At 39.4% G+C, this 21,878-nt stretch overlaps 1 protein-coding gene across 1 annotated transcript; it reads right to left on the bottom strand.

Moving 5' to 3' along the window:
* Window positions 1-2,201: 2,201 nt before the first annotated feature.
* LOC118368705 (carboxypeptidase Z-like) lies at window positions 2,202-21,315 on the bottom strand. Its single transcript, XM_035753016.2, has 12 exons — window positions 21,121-21,315; window positions 20,001-20,033; window positions 18,962-19,179; window positions 18,700-18,856; window positions 16,696-16,917; window positions 16,251-16,480; window positions 15,688-15,849; window positions 11,354-11,512; window positions 10,390-10,528; window positions 6,453-6,592; window positions 6,227-6,326; window positions 2,202-4,618 (listed from the first exon to the last, which is right to left on the bottom strand). Exons 1-12 carry the CDS (start codon window positions 21,224-21,226, stop codon window positions 4,266-4,268), a joined length of 2,019 nt encoding a protein of 672 aa, XP_035608909.1. The 5' UTR covers window positions 21,227-21,315; the 3' UTR covers window positions 2,202-4,265.
* Window positions 21,316-21,878: the final 563 nt, after the last annotated feature.

Here is a 21,878-nt window from a genome sequence, read left to right as displayed (position 1 = left end):
TTCATAATCAGTCCTGAAGTAGATATGGCTTGAGGAAGACACTTTTACAGCTGCTTTGAGAATAAAAGCAGCAGATTCATTGAACTGAACTGAAGCATTGCTTTGCAGTAGACTCTACCTACCTAAGCAGCCCGATGCTAACATAACATAGCAGATAAGAGCAGCTCCATGAAACTTTCTCAGCCTTCCTTAATAATTGGTGACCCAGCACCCCAACTCACATGAGCAGGTCCCACCAAGGCAAACAGGTCAATCTCATATAGAATTGTCCTCAGACTCACTAGGAAGCATGTGACCTTCTTCCCATTATTCCCTCTCTCATAGTCAGAGAGGAAGTCCTTGGCTGGCCTCAGGCCCATGAGATATCAGTTTGAACAGTGCACGCTGTTCAGTTTGTCTTGAGCATCAGTCCAGTCAGACGTACAGGAGCAGCCTAATGTCAGTGTAGGCCGACAGTAAGAGTCGGTAGGCCTGCAGTGTTTGTGTCCACTGTGTCCACACACAGTGCATATTTTCTATGAAACATTTCTGCTATATTTTCTTGTGTTATGTAAGGGATCATCAATGAGGCTTTGTGCGGGATCGTCAATGATGCTTTGTGCAGTTTTATGGAAATATACCATGACGCAGGAGGTGATACGGCTCCCGAGGCATAAATTGGAAAGTGGTATTTTCCATAGAAGGGGAGTTGATTATCCTGCTTATACCCCGGATTTAAACAAAGACAAATAAACTCTGTTCTAATCTACAGTACCCTACTTTCATGTAGATGTGTACCTTCAGGATATGCTCAAACCTTATACAAACCTACCTGAGGACAACAAAGTCTCTGCTCATCTTCCAAAAATTTCTGAAACCCTACCTCTTCAAAGAGTTTGCTAAATAATCCCATAGAACCCCCCACCCACCCCCCTTACCCCCGCCCCAAAAGAAAATAACTCACTTGCATTTCCTGAACTAACACTTGCACTTGATACTTTTTTTCCTACTAGCACTGACTTTGCTGATTGAGAAAACATTCACATACCATTACTGAGATTCAGGTAACTTCCAAAATAAAGGAAACACCAACATAAAGTCTCTTAATAGGTCACTTGGCCACCCAGAGCCAGAATCAAATCAAATTGAAATCAAATGTGTGTATATAGCCCTTCTTACATCAGATGATATATCAAAGTGCTGTACAGAAACCCAGCCTAAAACCCCAAACAGCAAGCAATGCAGGTGTAGAAGCCAAAACAGCTCCAATGTACCTTGGCATAGATTCTACAAGTGTCTCGAACTCTATTGAAACTGCATTGTTGAAGGGCTTGTATGTAAGCATTTAACTTTAAGGTCAACATCTGTTGTATTCGGAGCATGTGACAAATACAATTTGCTTTTGATGATACACCATTCATCCATGAGTCCATCATTTTGTGTTTTGTTGATGGTGGTGGAAAACAGTCTCAGGCGCTGCTCCAGGATTCCCCATAAGTGTTCAATTGGGTTAAGATATGGTGACTCAGGCAGCCAGCATATGGTTTACATCGTTTTCATGCTCATCAAACCATTCAGTAAACACTTGTGTCCTGTGGATGGGGGTATTGTTATCCTATGAGGGCATAGCCATGGTAGCCAAAATAATAGCCAAAATAATGGCCTGCCCAGCATTTTTATACATGACCCTAAGCTTGATGGGATGTTAATTGCTTAATTAACTCAGGAACCACACGTGTGTGGAAGCACCTGATTTCAAAATATTTTGTATCCCTCATTTACTCAAGTGTTTCCATTATGTCAGTTACCTGTATGTGGTTGTCCCACAAGCTATTTTAAAAATGTACTATGCAGAAATTGCCATGCCATTTCATGGTTGCTAAAATTATAATATTTATCCTAATTTCTGTTTATGTAACATAACAAGCAGTCATTGTGTAGAGAATCATTGTTCCATCTAAACCGCTGTGAAATATCTTTTCCATAACCAAAAATATTGTATTTTCAGTTTTTGACGCTGGTGTACAAAACCGGAAGTGCATTCTCAAAAACTAAATTTAAGAACAGGAAGCCTAGACATAGTGCACCTAGACTTGCTTTCAATGGGAATGAAAGACCTATAACTCACATTTCTATATGAATTTGGTCAGGTCGCCCAAAAGGTTACATGTAGCTTTAAGATAAATGCACTGGATAAGAGCATCTGCTAAATAACTAAAATGTAAATGTTATGTGTTATTTATTTATAACAGACTGAATTACATGAATGATAAATGCACATCATTGTGGAGCAAGAAAGAGAAGTCCATGCCATTGGGTTATCTAAAAGGGATAGACCACCTAAATTACAATATTACTGAGAAGAAAAATGACTATGCAATGTGTATGATTTGTGCATGCAAACACTAAAATGCTAATTGGGATCCATCCACTCGAATACATTTTTGGTCATGAATTCTAAAAGGGTCTGTGTGAAGCCATGTTTGACAAAGTGTGGGTAGCAATCTCCCTTTGCCCATGCTTTCAAGGTAATGAAACACACAAGTCATTTCATAATTTGTGTGAATAATCCCTTTAAAATAATGTATATTTATGCATTATTGAAGTGCTTATAAATTCTTACCAGCAGTGGCTCAATGAGGGACGTGTTTGCCAGGGTTTGGTCTAGCTTTGTGATTCAAGGAGATAATGTTTGGTCAGATAGGGTCAAGGGACAACAGCCTAGCAAGTACAGCAGACAGTGGTCAACTGTTTGGTATGTCAGGAATGCTGACATCTGGAAATATACACAAACACAAATCAGATTAGACCTCCGTTTACTAATCATAACTGAACATCAGCTCAAATGTATGTAGGGGAGATTGAAGAAAGCATTTATTCTCATTGCTAGCTGAATACTGTGGAGTGGTGTACATTGGTATTAAATAATGTAAGCTATTGCAAGCCTATACAACATCCTTTACCATTAGCAAATTAGATTGTTCTCTTCTTTCAAGGAACAGGCACAGTGTTGGCATACCTGTTAAGGGGTTACCTTAATGATATTCACAAGTTAACATCAATTACTTAACATCAATTACATTACAAGATATGACTGAACATTTTGTTTCAGATCAATTCATATCTAGGTAAAATGTAAGACAAATACTGAAGATAACAACTAGAGCCACAAGAGTAAATTGATGCCGAGCGCTATGTGAAATGACACACTTTCTAGTTCATAAAGCACGGTTGACTGGTACCAGACTGACATATCACTGCCTCTGGTTCTACTTTAACAGATGCTATACGTGGTCGTGTGGTAGAGACGGGGGATGCAGTATGGGGTTGGCTGGAATGGTTGTCTTGCCTGGGATGGCAGTTCAGTTGAATATGTAGCATGGGCAACAACAAGTGAAATTAGGCTGCCCTCTTATGGCCAATGAGTTTCATTACATATTTTAAAGAGACTAGGGACCCATTTACTACCATGTAGACACATTTTAGGGAACACTTATTATAAAGTGGAACTGTGACTGTCTGAGAATTAGATACTTTACAGTGTTATAAGAATTGAACTTACCTCATTTTGGAAGATTTAAAGGGAGGTCAAATTTAACTGAAGAGAATGTGTTAACAATGTTTCTCTCTTTTATTTAACATACAAAAAGCCAGTAGTAGCAATAGTTATTGTTATTTAATCATGTTTTATTATAAACACAAATATGTGAGAGTGGAGAGACAAATGGTTTGAGTCGTTCAACCTTCCGGTGTTGCATTATGGGCATAAAGTGAAGCAGCATAACAGGGCAAAAGCTTGAGAATGGGGGCTACCTTTAGGAGAAAACACTTTAAATGAACTATGCCTTGTTAAATTTACATATTGCTATCATGAACAACTTGATGGCCAGCCAACTAGCTATTTCCTCTTTAAATTCAGTTATGACAAGTTTGATGCAACGGATAATAATGGTAATGTTAAAATGTGTTACTTTTATGATAAGATTATGTAAATCATATTCAACTCAAATAGTAGCCTTTGATCCTGTAATGCAGTGTTCTCAAATCTGGTCCCCGAGAAACCCCAGGGTTGCACATTTTTTATTCAAGCCCTATACAGGCACACATGATTCAACTAATTATCAAGCTGTTGATTAATTGAATTATGTTTGCTAGTATTGAGTTGTAACAGACATCTGCAAACCTTGATGGTACTCAGGGACCAGAGTTGAGAAAGAGGGCTATAGGAGGAACGAGAACCATAGAATTAGCCATAGAATATTCTATTTTATTGGAGTGGAGAAGCTCTAATCAATTCTGAGAAGCCAGGTGGGAGCAGATCCGTGGGCACGGCTAAAGTAGCTCCACCACCATGGTTTCTCCTGCCTCTCCTCTCTGTTCTGGTTCTGCTCCCTAATGGAATAGCGCTCAAACTGGTTGTAGGGGTCAAAGCGCTCATAGGTTCCCATGGAAGGGATGTTATAGTCCTCCTCTATGTCAGGCTCCACCACTGCCTTCTGCAGAACAAAGTCCACCCGGCCTGCTTTCTGCATGCGTGCCGGGAGGTGGATCTTCTTCATGGCCCTGGTGTAGCCTGGTGCAGAGGCAGTCAGGATGTGGATGCCAGCAGTTAGCATGCGCCAGTAGTCTCCGTTTTCAGCTAGAAAGAAAGGGTGGAAGGGAGAGAGGATCTTTTGACTCAATGGGTTACACACAGCCTGACATCTCAAACAGGACATGACTGTTATTTTACACAATTAAAATGGGATCTCTTAGAGCTTTAGCATTATAGAAAATGAAACTACTTCAAACTACTACTAAAATCCTCAAAGCTACAGTTGAAGTTGGAAGTTTACATACACCTTATCCAAACACATTTAAACTCAGTTTTTCACAATTCCTGACATTTAATCCTAGTAAAAAATCCCTGTCTTAGGTCAGTTAGGATCACCACTTTATTTTAAGTATGTGAAATGTCAGAATAATAGCAGAGAGAATGATTTATTTAAGCTTTTATTTCTTTCATCACATTCCCAGTGGGTCAGAAGTTTACATACACTCAATTAATATTTGGTAGCATTGCCTTTAAATTGTTTCACTTGGGTCAAACGTTTCGGGCAGCCTTCCACAAACTTCCAACAATAAGTTGGGTGAATTTCGGCCCATTCCTCCTGACAGAGCTGGTGTAACTGAGTCAGGTTTGTAGGCCTCCTTGCTCGCACACACTTTTTCAGTTCTGCCCACAAATTTTCTATAGGATTGAGGTCAGGGCTTTGTGATGGCCACTCCAATACCTTGACTTTGTTGTCCTTAAGCCATTTTGCCACAACTTTGAAGTATGCTTGGGGTCATTGTCCATTTGGAAGACCCATTTGCGACTACGCTTTAACTTCCTGACTGATGTCTTGAGATGTTGCTTCAATATATCCATGGATGGTGTTCTTTGGCTTGCAAGCCTCCCCCTTTTTCCTCCAAACATAAGAATAGCCATTATGGCCAAACAGTTCTATTTTTGTTTCATCAGACCAGAGGCCATTTCTCCAAAAAGTATGATCTTTGTCCCCATGTGCAGTTGCAAACCGTAGTCTGGCTTTTTTATGGCGGTTTTGGAGCAGTGGCTTCTTCCTTGCTGAGCGGCCTTTCAGGATATGTCGATATAGGACTCGTTTTACTGTAGGTATAGATACTTTTGCACCTGTTTCCTCCAGCATCTTCACAAGGTCCTTTGCTGTTGTTTTGGGATTGATTTGCACTTTTTGCACCAAAGTACGTTCATCTCTAGAAGACAGAACACATCTCCTTCCTGAGCGGTATGACGGCTATGTGGTCCCATGGTGTTATACTTGCGCACTATTATTTGTACAGATGAACGTGGTACCTTCAGGCGTTTGGAAATTGCTCCCAAGGATGAACCAGACTTGTGGAGGTCTACAACTTTTTTTCTGAGGTCTTAGTGTATGTACACTTGTGAGCCACTGGAATTGTAATACAGTGAATTATGAATGAAATAATCTGTCTGTAAACAATTGTTGGAAAAATTACTTGTGTCATGCACAAAGTAGATGTCCTAATCGACTTGCCAAAACTATAGTTTGTTATCAAGAAATTTGTGGAGTTGTTTAAAAACAAGTTTTAATGACTCCAACCTAAGTGTATGTAAACTTCTGACTTCAAATGTATGTATTCATCTAATAACTATCACTTAGATTCCCAAAGCATGCAATAAAAATGACCAATCGCAATCTGTAAGGCAGACTATAGATATTACCTGTTGTGATGTCATGCCTTATTCCTCGGACAGATATCCTTGCACCTTTGATTCCATTCCCATCCGCATCCTTTACTATTCCCTTTATTCCACGGTGGACCTGGGAAACATTGAGAAGCAGTGTTAGTGGAGAAGTCCTCTCAGATCTGTTAAAAGGAGTGATTGAAAACAGAAGGGTTGATTGGGGGATGTTTTGGAATGAATTGCTGGGTTTGAGGTCTCTCACCGACTCCATGAATGTGAGCAGAGCCTCTTTGTTGTCCTGCCAGCCTGTGTATAACTCCTCCTCAGCTGGGAATTTATCACAGCCCAACTCCACCGTCACTTCCAAACAGTTAGTGTGGAGGTAGTTGAAGTCCTGCATACCTGGCCACATTACAAGAGGAAATATGTACCAGTGAAAGAAATGACAAACTCATCATCATAGAAAGACAATAACTAGAAGCACCACCAGGTGGCTTTCATACTTCAAAATACAACTTGCTTAGTAAGTGCAGGTTTTCATTGAGCCTTCATCAGCTATTTTAATCTAATGTTGTACATTCACTTCAACAGTTCTAGACTTATCGACTGATTTGACGTTGTTTTTTAAAATTAAATGTCCACTGAAAATCTAATTTATAAAAGTTAATATTCTGTTAACTCATACCCAAATAATGTTGTTGACTCATCTTACACTCCTATATGCTATTCGTGGCCAAAGCTTAAAGTGGAGAATGTATTTATTTATTTATTTAATATTTGCAATTTTCTCATAAGAGGATGATGTAAGGCTCCTGAGATTAGCTTTTTTGGAAGGAAAACTATTCCAATTAGCGAAGCTGTGAAACCTATTGTTATTATTTTAAAAAATCCCCTTGATATGGTCAAATAACTCAAGCATAGATTGGTAACTTTTTTCTAATTTGACACACATACTTCAGGCCATATGTAACTTGGTCAAAAATAATGGCACTGATTGGCCTATAGGCGGCGCTGTTATTAGCAGTCTCACTTAAACCCTCATATCTGTCGCCCCATTTGACCTATAGACTTGAAACATTGTATGTAGGTGTCTTTCCTGATGATTAACACATTTGTATCAAGGAACCATAAGGTCCATCAGTATAGTATATTTTGGAAAACCTTGGGAAAACTTCTCATGAACCATAAGACCAAATAACACCACATGTTTTATGTAGTAGGCCCATGGTACATCTCTTAATTTAGTTTGAGAAAAGCTAAGGCGTTGGTTAAGAAATGTCTGAGTTAGTGATAAATCAGGAAATCAGATTTTATGCATCCATTTAAATCCTTTTTAAATCCACTTCACAATGGCTTATCAACTTGAAACTTTTTAGGGTCATCAAAGACATTACCATGATGAGCCATGTTAGTTTGGCATTGATATCTTAAAGAATAAGGAAACTATTAATAATGAACTTTTTTGTTTTTGACTATGTAATGCTAATGCTTAAAATACACTGAATAAAAATATAAATGCAACATGCAACAATTTCAAAGATTTTACTGTGTTACAGTTCATATAAGAAAATCATTCAATTTAAATAAATAAATTAGGCCCTTATCTATGGATTTCACATGACTGGGAATACATATATGCATCTGGTCACGGATACTTTAAAAAAAAGGTAGGGGTGTGGATCAGAATATCAGTCAGTATCTTGTGTGACCACTGTTTTTCTCATGCAGTGCGACACATCTCCTTCAGGCTGTTGATTGTGGCCTGTGGAATGTTGTCCCACTACTCTTCAATGGCTGTGGAAGAACTGGGACATTTTCAGATTTCAGGAATTCTGTACAGATCCTTGCAACATGGGGCAGTGCATTATCATGCTGAAACATTTTGTGCTTATGGAACATTTCAGGGATCTTTTATTTCAGCTCATGAAAAATGGGACCAACACTTTACATGTTGCGTTTATATTTTTGTTCAGTATTAAAAATGGTAAAAAATCATCTAAAAGTCAGATTCACTCCAAATGTGGTATTTGGACTCATTACAATAGTCCCTAAAGAGTTTGATAAAATAACGTTGATGCATTCAAAGATGTCCACACAATACCAGTAGATGCATATGAGTACATATGCTAATACGCTAAAATATGCTAAAGAAAACTTTCAAAAATCTTCTCATGAACCATTAGTCCAAATGGCACGACATTTAGAATGTAGGCCCATGGTGCATTTTTTTTTTTTTTTTTACAAATTGTAACCTTTATTTACGTCTTAACTTAGCTTGAGAAAATCAGATTTTACGTGTCCATTTACGTGTCCATTTAAACATGTCCATTTGGCCTATTCAACTTGAAACTCGCTATCATGGATGTCCCTAAGACACTGAATTTGGTATTGATATCTCAAAAAACAAGGACATTTTTGACAACTCATTCTTTGCATATGAAACGCTTACGCTCAAAATCATCTGCAATCATCTTCTCCTCATGAACCATACATCAGATTCTCTCCAGATGATGTATTTAGACTCATTACATCAGTCTTTAATGGTTTTGAAAAATAATTGTTGCTGCATTCAAATATGGCAAGCACATCATATTTAGCATTAGCATATTATCCTAATGCTAAAAACACAAACAAACAAAAAACTTCTCATGAATCATAAGTAATAGGGATGTATCGATTCGCTGATAAGCATCGGCCCCGGTTGAAATGTTTAATCCCGGTTCAAATGTTTAAGATATGAGTGCATCGGTCCACGGGAGCCCAAACCGATCCAAAAGGTAAGAAAATCGATTAAAACGCTACGAAACCTTGTTCTGAAAATACAGATAATCTGTTGTGACTAAATTGATGCGTCCTATCCTTCAGCCTATCAAACTTTTATGGATTTAATTGCATATGAGATTTAAATATTTTTGGTAGTTCTGCTTTAACCAGTCAGTGCATTTGGTCATTTTTACATGGACAGGGTAGTTGTCATTTCATAACAAGGACAGCAATACTTTTTGAGAGCCGCACTGGTTGGACACCTCTCCTCAGTAAAGCTCCAAACGGTCAAAACCATTACCTTTTGAGACGGGGTGAAAACAAAAGCTGTGTTATATTAATTTGCCATGTACTGTATGTCATAGCTCATTTTGAAAGATAAATATTGACATGTTACTAGCTCAAAACATTTGAATCTGCTATATGACAAATTAATCAGTGGGTGATGTGGATTTCAGATAAAAAGTAGGGGGACAAAAACATAAATAGCCCATCCTTATCACATAGTGGTAGATGCTCAGTCTGCCCTAAGGCTTAGCTCAGGTCCCTAGACACACATGAATCGTATCAAACCGAAGCACATCGATTCGTTCCACTAATCAAACTGAATCGCACCAAATTGATTAAAACGAAAAGTATGGTCTCTGTATCGTATCGGAGCACTTGTATCTAGATGCATAACGAATCGTGCTTGTAAGGAGAGATGCACATCCCTAATAAGTCAGATTGACTCCAGATATACTCAATGAATTAGCCTCTGATGAATTTGAGAATGATTAGTTGCTGCATTCAAAGTCGGCCACGCTAAACCACTAGATGGCACCATATCACACCAGGGCTATAAGAACTTAACTGATGGACATGGAGCCATGAAATTTGGTATGTAAACCTTATGTATATGTCCTTTAGAATCTGTGTGGCTATAGTCACTGCAACCCTAGGTGGCTGCACCTGGTGGCACTATAGAGGTCATTGGCACCAGTGGCACCAATAACTATTGATCAAGCAGACTTTGTCTTATGCAAATAAATGCTAGATATAAATTATGCAGACGAACAACGTGAAATATCATGAAAATAAGATGAAAATATTCAACAAATCTTAGCATTAGTGAAATTGTCCCAAGCATTGTATATAAACTCAAAACATTAAGTAATTACTTTAAGAATGAATACCTGCTGTATTTCAAGCTACAGCACTAGACTAAACTTCACGTGTGTCATCCTTGTGGTTTTGAGAGATAAACATAGTAATGCTTTCACTGATGGCACATAAAGGGAGATAGTTCCTACATGATGGAGTGCTTGCTTTGTTATCCAACTGATATTGTCTCCTTTCTGTCATCCTGTGAACCCTGTTCAATGCTGCTCGCAGCTATATTTATAGGTCATATTTATTAGAAATCTGGAAACACTGGACAGTTACTTTAAACTCACCACCTGCGAAACTGTACCACTTTGCTCCATTAATGATTCCGTCCTGGCCGATGCTGCCAAAGCTCCCACACCTTTCAGAGTTATTTCCTGACATGGTGGCATGGGCATCTGCATATGTTCTCGCTATCTGCTTGAATACCTGCAGCAAAAAAATAAAACATGTCTTTCTCGTTCATAAAAAAAGATAACGGCAAGTTCTGTTTACTGTTAAATAGAAGCATACCACCCTTGCCAGCAGCATACCACCCTCCATACCACTGCTGGCTTGTTTCAGAAGCTAAGCAGGGTTGGTCCTGGTCAGTCTCTGGTTGGGAGACCAGATGCTGCTGGAAGTGGTGTTGGAGGGCCAGTAGGAGGCACTCTTTCCTCTGGTCTAAAAAATATCCCAATGCCACAGGGCAGTGATTGGGGACACTACTCTGTGTAGGGTGCCATCTTTCGGATGGGACATTAAATGGGTGTCCTGAATCTCTGCGGTCATTAAAGATCCCATGGCACTTATTGTAAGAGTAGGGGTGTTAACCCCGGTGTCCTGACTAAATTCCCAGTCTGGCCATCAAACCATCACGGTCACCTAATAATTCCCAGTTTACAATTGGCTCATTCGTCCCTCTCCTCTCCCCTGTAACTATTCCCCAGGTTGTTGCTGCAAATGAGAATGTGTTCTCAGTCAACTTACCTGGTAAAATAACAGATAAATTAAAAAAAAAATAGATTTGAAATGTTAGTTTGATTTGTTTGCAGCTAAGATACATTTCCTTTACATGTGACCGCAAAGGAAATCTCCAAAATGAACCTTTTTTTCTCAAGAATGTGGTAATGAATCATCATAAATGCAGAGCATGAACAATCAATTGGACAGCTCTCTGCAATAGACACACTTCAGGTCATAGAGTGCAGTCCATTCTGGAGAGTATTGTTCATGTTGGAGTGAAGGATACATTTTGCTGTCAGTCCTACATACCTGTTCGTCTGGCGTGGGGGAGAACATCTTCTCCTCTAGTGGGTGTTTGGAGAGGTCGTAGGGATAGGACACCACCAGCTCTCCTCCGTGGAAGTTAGCTGAGAGCACAAAGGGAATGGACCTGATCCACTTCATGACTGCGTATGTCTCTGGAGCTACCTGATTTATTTGAAACACATACAGACCGGCTTATAAATCATATGTCACCATCTTCAGCTGGTCATATCACAACAAAAATGAATGATGGCATGACAACAGGAAATGATTGGTGAAGCTCAAAGCTCAATTACATATCTTGATATCAAATATTGACGATACATCAATAAGGACACACAAACTTGATTTACTATTTAATGGATGCCCTGCTTGACTTTTCTTTTAAAAATGCAATAGTGTGCAACTGCAGCCCGCTATTCAGGGCGTTCCTGCATGTGGACATTCCTGATTCTGCAGGAATGCCACCCCTCAAGCATCCCATTGGTTCCTTCATGATCACCCCCCATCGAGCATCTCATTGGTTCCTGCATGAATGCCTCCCACCTGTCCTAGTTTAAAAATTGACAAATTGAAGTATAAAGCGGGGTTCCTGCAGATGCAGGAAAGCCCCAAATTGCAGGCCACAATTGCACCCTTCTCAATTTATGCGGTACTTTGTTCTTTTTCTGTAATGCACTGTCCGCTCTACCTTGAAGATTTCCCAAACTGATACGCGAGAATAAAATACCTAAGCCCTTCAGATCATCCGATTGTTATGTTCATGCCTCTAATTGAACAGTGACACATGCTCGGGACATGTATTTGAAGACGTTTAATTTCTCTTGCATGCCAGCATAATTGAGCCCGTCGCCTCAATTAATAACCCAAAACAACAATGTCATCATCAAACCGAATGACTGGCCAGAGATCAGGGCATTCCTCAGCATTCCCCAGTGCAAGCTGAGAGTATTTTGCAAAACCAAATTGAAGTCAAAATGAGTGATGACATTGAAGTGTGTCTGCTGTATGATGATTTGCGAATCATAACTTACATTTGACCAGAAGCCTACTGCCTGTAGACAGAATGTGTTTGAAGTTATCATGTGCACCGAGAACAGCATATCCTGCAAAATGCATCGCCAGTGGCACACACAAACTTCGCGCAGATAAGGACCTCCACAATGATGTGGTCGACTATCTCCAAGGTGTGTGCTTTTCCTAGCAGCCGGATGAGGCAATTGAAGGAGGATGCTGTGAGTGATTGACTGTATAGGCCTACTGACCTCAAATTTAATAAAGATTACTCTGTAATGGAATGATGCTTCTAATTGCACATTTTAAATAAAACAAATATTCTGTAGATTATACGATAGATAGGCTATACTCTATGGCCAGATTGAAATTAACTATTTTCAAAGCTACATTCATTTGACAGACCTAACTTGAATGATTGTCCCTCTTTCTTCAAATTAAAGGCCTTGTCTATGATAGGCCTATTCATATTGTCACGACTTCCGCCAAGGTCGGTCCCTCTCCTTGTTCGGGCGGCATTCGCCCGTCGATGTCACCGGTCTTCTAGCCATCGTCGATCTACCTTTCATTTTCCGTTTGTTTTGTCTTGTTTTCCCGCACACCTGGTTTGCATTCCCTCATTACTCGTTTTGCATATAACCCTCTGTTTCCCCCCATGTCTGTGTGTGGAATTGTTATATGTAAATGTATGTGTACTCCAGGCTGGTTTGCGCCGGGTTATTATATGTTTAGTTTTCTTAGTACCGTGTTCTGTTCGCCTCAATAAAGGGAACCCGTTTGCTACCCATTTCTGCTCTCCTGCGCCTGACTTCCCTGCAGCCATTTACGCACTCCTTTACACATATTTTGTTAAAGCCTATAGGCTACAGTATATGATACATTCAGGTAATGAACTCATTATACATTAACATTTCCTTTTATTACAATTATTTCTTGTCAATCAATCTTGAATTAGAAAAAAATTGAATATTCTACTCTATTACCCTATATACAGTGCCTTGCAAAAGTATTCACCCCCTTGGCGTTTTTCCTATTGTGTTGCATTACAACCTGTAATTTAAATTGATATTTATTTGGATTTCATGTAATGAACATACACAATATAGTCCAAAACGGTGAAGTGAAATGAAATAACTTGTTTCAAAAAATTCAAAAAAATAAAAAACGGAAAAGTTGTGCATGCATATGTATTCACCCCCTTTGCTATGAAGCCCCTAAATAAGATCTGGTTTAACCAATTACCTTCAGAAGTCACATAATTAGTTAAAATAAAGTCCACCTGTGCGCAATCTAAGTGTCACATGATCTATCACATGATCTTAGTATATATACACCTGTTCTGAGAGGCCCCAGAGTCTGCATCACCACCAAGCAAGCGGCATTATGAAGACCAAGGAGCTCTTCAAACAGGTCAGGGACAAAGTTGTAGGGAAGTACAGATCAGGGTTGGGTCATAAAAAAATCTGAAACTTTGAACATCCCACGGAGCACCATTAAATCCATTATTTAAAAAATGATCCACTCATGGACCAGGCATGGAGGTCATTAATCAGTGAGGCAACAAAGAGACCAAAGATAACACTGAAGAAGCTGCAAAGCTCCACAGCGGAGATTGGAGTATCTGTCCATAGGACCACTTTAAGCCGTATACTCCACAGAGCTGGGCTTTACCGAAGTGTGGCCAGAAAAAAATAAGCAAACATGTTTTGTGTTCGCCAAAAGGCATGTGGGAGACTCCCCAAACATATAGAAGAAGGTTCTCTGGTCAGATGAGACTAAAATTGAGCTTTTTGGCCATCAAGGAAAACGCTATGTCTGGCGCAAACCCAACACCTCTCATCACCCCAAGAACACCATCCCCACAGTGAAGCATGGTGGTGGCAGCATCATGCTGAGGGGATGTTTTTCATTGGCAGGGACTGGGAAACTGGTCAGAATGATGGATGGCGCTAAATACAGGAAAATTCTTGAGGGAAACCTATTTCAGTCTTCCAGTCTTCCAGAGATTGGGACGGGGGTTCACCTTCCTTCCAGCAGGACAATGACCCTAAGCATACTGCTAAAGCAACACTCGAGTGGTTTAAGGGGAAACATGTACATTTCTTGGAATGGCCTAGTCAAAGCCCAGACCTCAATCCAATTGAGAAGCTGTGGTATGACTTAAAAATTGCTATACACAAGCGGAACCCATCCAACCTGAAGGAGCTGAAGCCGTTTTGCATTGAAGAATGGGCAGAAATCCCAATGGCTAGATGTGCCAAGCTTATAGAACCATACCCCAAGAGACTTGCAGCTGTAATTGCTGCAAAGGGTGGCTCTACAAAGTATTGATCTGGGGGGGGATAGTTATGCACGCTCTATTTTTCTGCTTTTTTGTCCTTTTCTTGTTTGTTTCACAATAAAAAATATTTTGCATCTTCAAAGTGGTAGGCATGTTGTGTAAATCAAATGATACATACCCCCCAAAAATCTATTTTATTCCAGGTTATAAGGCAACAAAATAGGAAAAATGCCAGGGGGGGTGAAAACTTTCGCAAGCCACTGAACATTAAATTATGTTATTATCCTGTAGATGACAGGGATTGGATTGTACTTTTTCCCGTGCTGCATTCATTTGACGGACCTAACTTGAATGATTGGCCCTCTTTACATTCAGTAGTCTATTTCTCCTATAATGTCTCGTCTATGATAGGCCTTTTAATATTTGTATTGTATTAATATTTTGTTGAAGTCGAGTTAGGCTATACATTTAAGGAATTAACTGATTATACATTAAGTCAATAATTTTTTCACACAGTTTATATTGTATCCTATTATACATCATATGTTAATAATACTGCTATTGATGTTTATCAGTGATATGTTCAGAATAAAGAAACTGTTACAAGATATACTGCCCATTGCTTAATTTCCCATGATTATAACAATTAACATTGTAACATCATCTGCATTCTTTTTCAAAATAACACAATTTCCTAGCGTAGATTTTCACTTGAAATAATATAACTCTTGAAACCCACATTAGGTCTAGAGCTTGCACAGGTGCTTAGGACAATGTGGTAAAGTACTCATTTTTTCCTTCTCCACTATTTATGAAAAACCCTCTCACTTGGTATCAATTTGGATTCATTTGTTTTTCTGTTTTGTTTTTTTGCCTCACTTTCGGGAACAAAAATCAGTTAAACAGTAAATAAACTTTGTCTGTCCTAATGCCAAAATACACCAAAATAAGGCATTGTCAATTGTCATGTATTCATATCCAGTAGCATAAACACCACACAATCAATGCACACATGCATATAAATCGATAGGAATTCATACTGTACCTTATCAAACCAGTAAGCGTCTGGGATTGGGATGTGGTCGCTACGGAAATGCCGGTGTCTGCGGCGGCCGTAGGCGACAGCGGTCAGGTCAGGGAAGTTCCTGTTCAGGTCAATGTTTTGGGCATTACCTCGACCCAGCGTCCAGCTGTAGTAGTTCTGAGCCTGTAGAGTTTCATACAGTGGGTAGTATACTGTAAGTATCGAGCAGTGAATATTATATGATTGATATTTGATTGGTGTTGTTGGCTAATGTGAATTCAGTGTTGAACACAGGAGGCTGCTGAGGGGAGGCAGCTCATAATAATGGAAACCATGTGTCTGATGATACGATTCCACTGATTCTGTTCCAACCATGACCACAATTCTGACCTCCCCAGTTAAGGTGCCACCAACCTCCTGTGGTGCAGAATAAACTTAACGTTCCGTCCGACCTGCCGTTGAATTCTGGCAAAAACCTGGTAGAATGTGTGTATACTTTCAAAGCCAATAAGTCTTCCATGTTGATTCACCATCATGTTGGAATTACGTTCAAATAACATAGCAACAACATTGATTCAACCTACCTCCTCATTCTCGGGGTCGTTGGTGCCCTGGACCTCAGCAGCAGCCAACTCATAGCCGTCAGGGTTCATGGAGGGCAGGATGTGGATACGCGTGGTGTTGATCAGGCTCTGGATGCGCTGGTTCCCCAGCAGGTACTCTGAACACAGGTACTGGGTCAGATAGATCAACAGCTGGCGACCCAGCACCTCGTTCCCGTGCATGTTGCCTATGTACTTCATCTCCGGTTCAACTGTTGATATCAGGCAACAGGATAGGGACTTACTTAACATTTATTCAGCAAGAAAGTCGCTTGAGATGAATGATCTGTTTTTCAAGGGAGACCTGGCCAAGACAGCAGCTTACAGTCTAGTGCAACAATCAAAAAAGACACACTATCTCCGGTTGAACTCTGAACCGAGGACTCCCTCTCACTGTACTGTAGATTTGAGGACCATTTGTACTCACGTAATTCATGTACTCCAGGGTTGTTTGAGAACTCAATCACTAGCAGGTCTTTGCCCTCCACACTGCGGCCGATGCTGTAAGTTGTGGCGATTTCGGGGCATTGCGCTGCAGTCTTCTTCAGGATGCTGTTCATCTGGGTGTTAGACTGATAGCTAAACTGGATGACAGTATGAGGCTCCTCAGGGGTATTATCTATACTGGCCTGGTCTTCTTCCTGTGTCACTATGAGAAAGAAGAGATGGTGACATTTTTATAATAATGGCTTATTCGTAAAAGTTGTTATAAAGTGTAGCCAACGATATAAAGATCAATAGTGTTCCAAGCCAGTTAAGTCACTTTTGTATTAACTAGCAAGCGTGACTTTGATTCAATGTCATAGAAAAGTTTACATTTGAAAGCATAACCATGCTTCAATAAACCGCCTCACTTAAATAAATTGGATCCATATCAGAATACCATTTTACCAAATACGGCCTTAGTCTTTCATCTCATGCCGAGTAAAGCCCTGTAAAATGTCAGGAGACTGCCGAATTAGAGAAAGTGAAAAGTCTACATTCTAGCCCCGGTCTGCACTTCTATATAAATGTGCTCATTTAGGCAAATGTGCCAGACCTGAAAGGTAAGCAACCAATCAAAGTTGAGACATAAGACCAAAGATATCAGTTCAACATAAATATCTGCATGGAAATAATTATAAACCTTAGTAGGGTTGCCAGACATCAGCTTGTGTTTCAGTTAGAATCTAAGATCGGTTTGGAAACAGATTTCATACTACACTAAAAACTGTTATGTAAAACTTTATACCACCATCTGTGTGCATATCTATAACCATATCATATTGTATGTATAATATGTAAATTCATATCTATGATATGTTTCTGGGAAGTGGCTATATGAACATTCAACTGTTATTTTGTCGGTATAGGCTACTGTAGGACCTGTTTATGGTGGGAAAGAGTAGCTGTGAAGTTAAATAGAGAGAGTACAAAGGAATAGAGGACTCATTAACACTCATTGAGAGCAATTTCACAGCTGGAGTGTGCGTTGGTTGCAGCCACAGAGAGAAACAAACTGTACGGAACTCAAGTTAGACTGATCACTTCTCCGCGTGAATTCATAGACTTGTTAAAAAGCACACAGTATATCTTGCTTGAGTCAAGATATTAATGGCAGATATGATAACAGCATTGCCTGTGGACATAAAGTGACATCATTTGTATGTGTTCCCATATGGGTCATGTATTGCAGTTGTCAAATCTCTAACATCTTGCTTATGGGTTCTTTTTGAGGGCTTTGTATAGTTGCTACAAATATAGATCCTTTCTAGGTCACAAAAGCCTACGTGGGGGCAGCTGCACGGAAATATAATAAACAATGGCATGGAACAATATTTAACTACACATTTTCGCTATGTTCCTTTCTAATAGGCTACTTGTATTAATTATAACACAAGAATTGATTACCATTCTCATAAAAGGTCAGCGGCGAAGCAGAGCAAACAAGTTTGGTACTGTGTTAGACATAATTATTTACATACAAATCTGATTGGATACAAAGTTTGATTATGGAAATATCAGCCCTCTAACTTCAGAGTTGCTTTTTTCTTTCTGAGGGGCTAATCGGGGACATTTTCGGAAACAACTCGAGCCGGGGACAGGCCATTAAAATTGGGGAAATCGGGGACATCTGGTCACCTTACCACAAGGGCTCATGTGGCAACCAGGCGACTATCATAAATCTCTGTTCTCCGTTGGCCCTCCAAGGATGCTTCTGTTATTAGAGGAGGTTTGGGTGTTATTTTTCTTTAGATTGATATCATCTTGTAATAATATTGACACACATGGTTCTCTCTAGTCGTACATTTTGCTCATGTGGTTGTTTTATGTCTGAAAATACTATTTGAGTCAACATCCTACTGTACAGTAGTTAGTGTCCTATTGTAGTCTCTATCATAGATTGATAGTCACTTGTATGATATGACACCAGTTAAACTGTGGTTGTTACCTCGTAGGCCCTCCAGTGGGTCGTAACAACCCTCCTGGTCGCTGACAAAGAAGCGGTCACAGTCCAAGAAGTAGGGCCAGGCCATCTCGATGCCCTCAAAGGCGTGGCGACAGCTCTTACGCACCGCCTCGCAGGTACTCCTGCACGGCTTGAGCACCTTACATTATAAAATAAAACGTTCTGACTTTAATGAAAGTTATGACATTATTGAACGTTATTACATTATCCAGTGTTATTACATTATCCTTTGTTAGCTACACACTTTCTCCTTTTCACAGCGTGGCACCAGCACTGAGCAGCCCAGCATGCGGATGTCCGGGGTGCACTCTCCATTGAGCAGGTTGTGGACCACACTGAGGAGGAGGTACTCGGGGCCCAGCTCGGCCTCCTCACGGGTCCTGTGGCCCAGGATGTTGGGGAACATGGTGTGGGTGTAGGACATGTCGTCGCAGTAGTTCATCATGATGTCCACGCACTTGGCTGGGTAGAGGAGAGAGGCAACCAAGAAGCAGGTTCAGAAAGATGGAAGAGATTAAGTGCTATATGGTGACTGATCTGAATGTAGACTCATACCTTACCATGTTGAATCATTCATGTATAAAATACACATAGTACATCAAAAGGCTGTAATATAACATCTTTATGCAAAACTTCATAATACCATGTATTGTTTCATACTATTATGTAATCTTTGCAATTAACTTCGATGGGACCTTGAGATGCTTTTGTAATGTGGGTGGCAAAATAATCTTATAACAATTGATTTGTTATTCATTATTTTCAGGTGGGGGCGTAGTGTCAACTCGCTTGCAAGATGGTTTCTATGGTTCCATATGTTCTCTCCATTGTAAATAAGTATGTTTAGGGGTTTTGACCAGGTGTTTTCCTCTTGTATCTTTACATTTGTTCTCAGTTCATTTATTTAAGAAATATAGCTAAGATGTTCAGTAAGCAACCATCACTCATTTCCTTGACATGGAAAATATACATAACCTGATATTAAATTGATATTAAAACGTTTTTATTATCTCATATATAGCTACCTCTATGCAGTACCAAAAAGGATGAAGTCCAAATATTTCTATTATGTCTGGAGATTAAAATGTGAATATTTCATACAGCTATTTATCATCCAAAAATACACTTGGTAGCTCGGAGATGCCTTAAGGCCATAATATCCCATTGAATATCCCACTGCCCGCCTAAAGCCATAATAACCTTACTAGATGTTGTCAGTCAAGTCTGTACACACATTACATTTACATAAGTTTGAAGGGTTTCTTGATGAAAGAAATACATACGTTTTTCAGGTTCTGGTTCTTTGCAAAAACGACCTGAAAGACAAACCATTGTTAGTTTATTTCATACCTTCAACACTAGATGGCAGAATAACATTTATCAACACCGTTATTGGTGACTTTAGTTTGTTTTTATGAACCCTCTATCTGGCTTAACCATCTCTCCTCACAAATGTCTGCCTGTCCAGCCTGATCTCATAGATTAGACGTAATATAGTAAACATAAATCCAAGACACTTAAATTAGTATGATATGTTACAATTGGTATGGTTACAAAAGACAGATGGTTACTTTAGGCAAAAACGAAGGTTTCATCACGCACAACTTTTTATCTAATTAGCAACTTTTCAACTACTTACTACTATTTAGATCTTTGTAACTTACTTAGCATGTTAGCTAACCTTTCCCGTAACCCTAATCCCAACCTTAACCCTTTTCCTAACCCTAACCTTAACTATTTTAGCTAACCCTTCCCCTGATGCTAACCTTAACCCTTTAAATGTTAGCCAGCTAGCTAACGTTAGTCACCTAGCCACCTAGCTAGAATTCGTAACATAGAATACGTTTAGCAAATTCTTAACATATTGTACATTTGCACATTTGTAACATATAATACGAATTGTACTTTCTAACATGTCATACTAAATGGCTGATGGACAATCACAAATTAATACATACCATACAAAACTTAACATATGATACTAAAGAGAAAGTATCGGATTTACGTTTTTTTTTAAACGAAATGCTCTGAGACCAGGTTGGTCTGTCAGTAAAATCATATTAATTAACTCATTCTTAGGATCAGATGACCTCTCAGTAGTGATGAATATCTACCTCAATATTTCTATATAACTCTGCAATTCCTATCATTCTCTAAATAAATTAAGCATTTTATTTCGCACTCATTTAAGACACATGCTGTAAGAGGTTACTTTTACTTTTGTTACTGTTGGCAGCTTGTGAATTAAAATAGGCCACAATAGTTTGTCTATGTTTTAGATTAAATTCCTATGAACCATTGCCTTGTAGATAAACATATTTCAGGAATAGCCTACACACTGTCACATCACTCCTGTGAACAAAACACACCATGTGTGTTATCATAGCAAGCGGAGTACTTTACCGAGAAATTCGTCTTCAGGGTTGCAGCGCGGAGAGGCACACCAGATAACCGTTACAAGTGCATTCAGAAAAACAAAAGTCTTCATTTTCCTCCGCATAAATTCCATATTTTGTGATGTGGCACCTCAAGCCTACTGCGCCTAATTACACGAAAACGTTGAGAGCTTCCCTAAAAAGTGAGTTTATTACAAGTATTACGGTCGACTATCAAATTACAGAGGGAAACGTTCCGGACAGAAGTGGCAGAAGGCTGGAGTTGGGAGGATTGTGCTTGAAAACATGCTGCAAATAAACTTTCTGAAATACACCTCTTACCAATCCTATACTGTAAACAGTTTTACTCAACCATTTCCACATATATTAACCTTTAATTTCTTACCTTAAAGTGCATTCATTTATTGGACATGTATGTCGACAGTACATATGCTCTATAAAATAAATAGGCTTGATACTTGTTGCTCGATGAATTTTTCCCGCCCTTCAGTCGCTCGAGCCAATCCGTTGATCCCTTTTAACTAATCAACAATCAATCATACAGAGGCGTTTAATAATATCGCTGTACTCCTACTTACTGCATGGAAACTAGTTATTGGGTTATTCGATCGAGGTGTGGTGACACAAACGTTGAATTGTGTATCCAGGCAGCCTCTAGTCTAGCACCTGCAAAACAGCTGGTGATGCATCTGCCAAGATAAAATGCCAGATTGGGCATTAAGATATGAGATAATGCTTCTAAATGTCCCTGTTATGTTGTCTCAT

This window comes from Oncorhynchus keta, chromosome 35, assembly GCF_023373465.1.
Source record: "Oncorhynchus keta strain PuntledgeMale-10-30-2019 chromosome 35, Oket_V2, whole genome shotgun sequence".
Taxonomy (NCBI): domain Eukaryota; kingdom Metazoa; phylum Chordata; class Actinopteri; order Salmoniformes; family Salmonidae; genus Oncorhynchus; species Oncorhynchus keta.
Note: the sequence above shows the minus strand (reverse complement) of the source record. Positions and strands in the feature narration are given on the sequence as shown.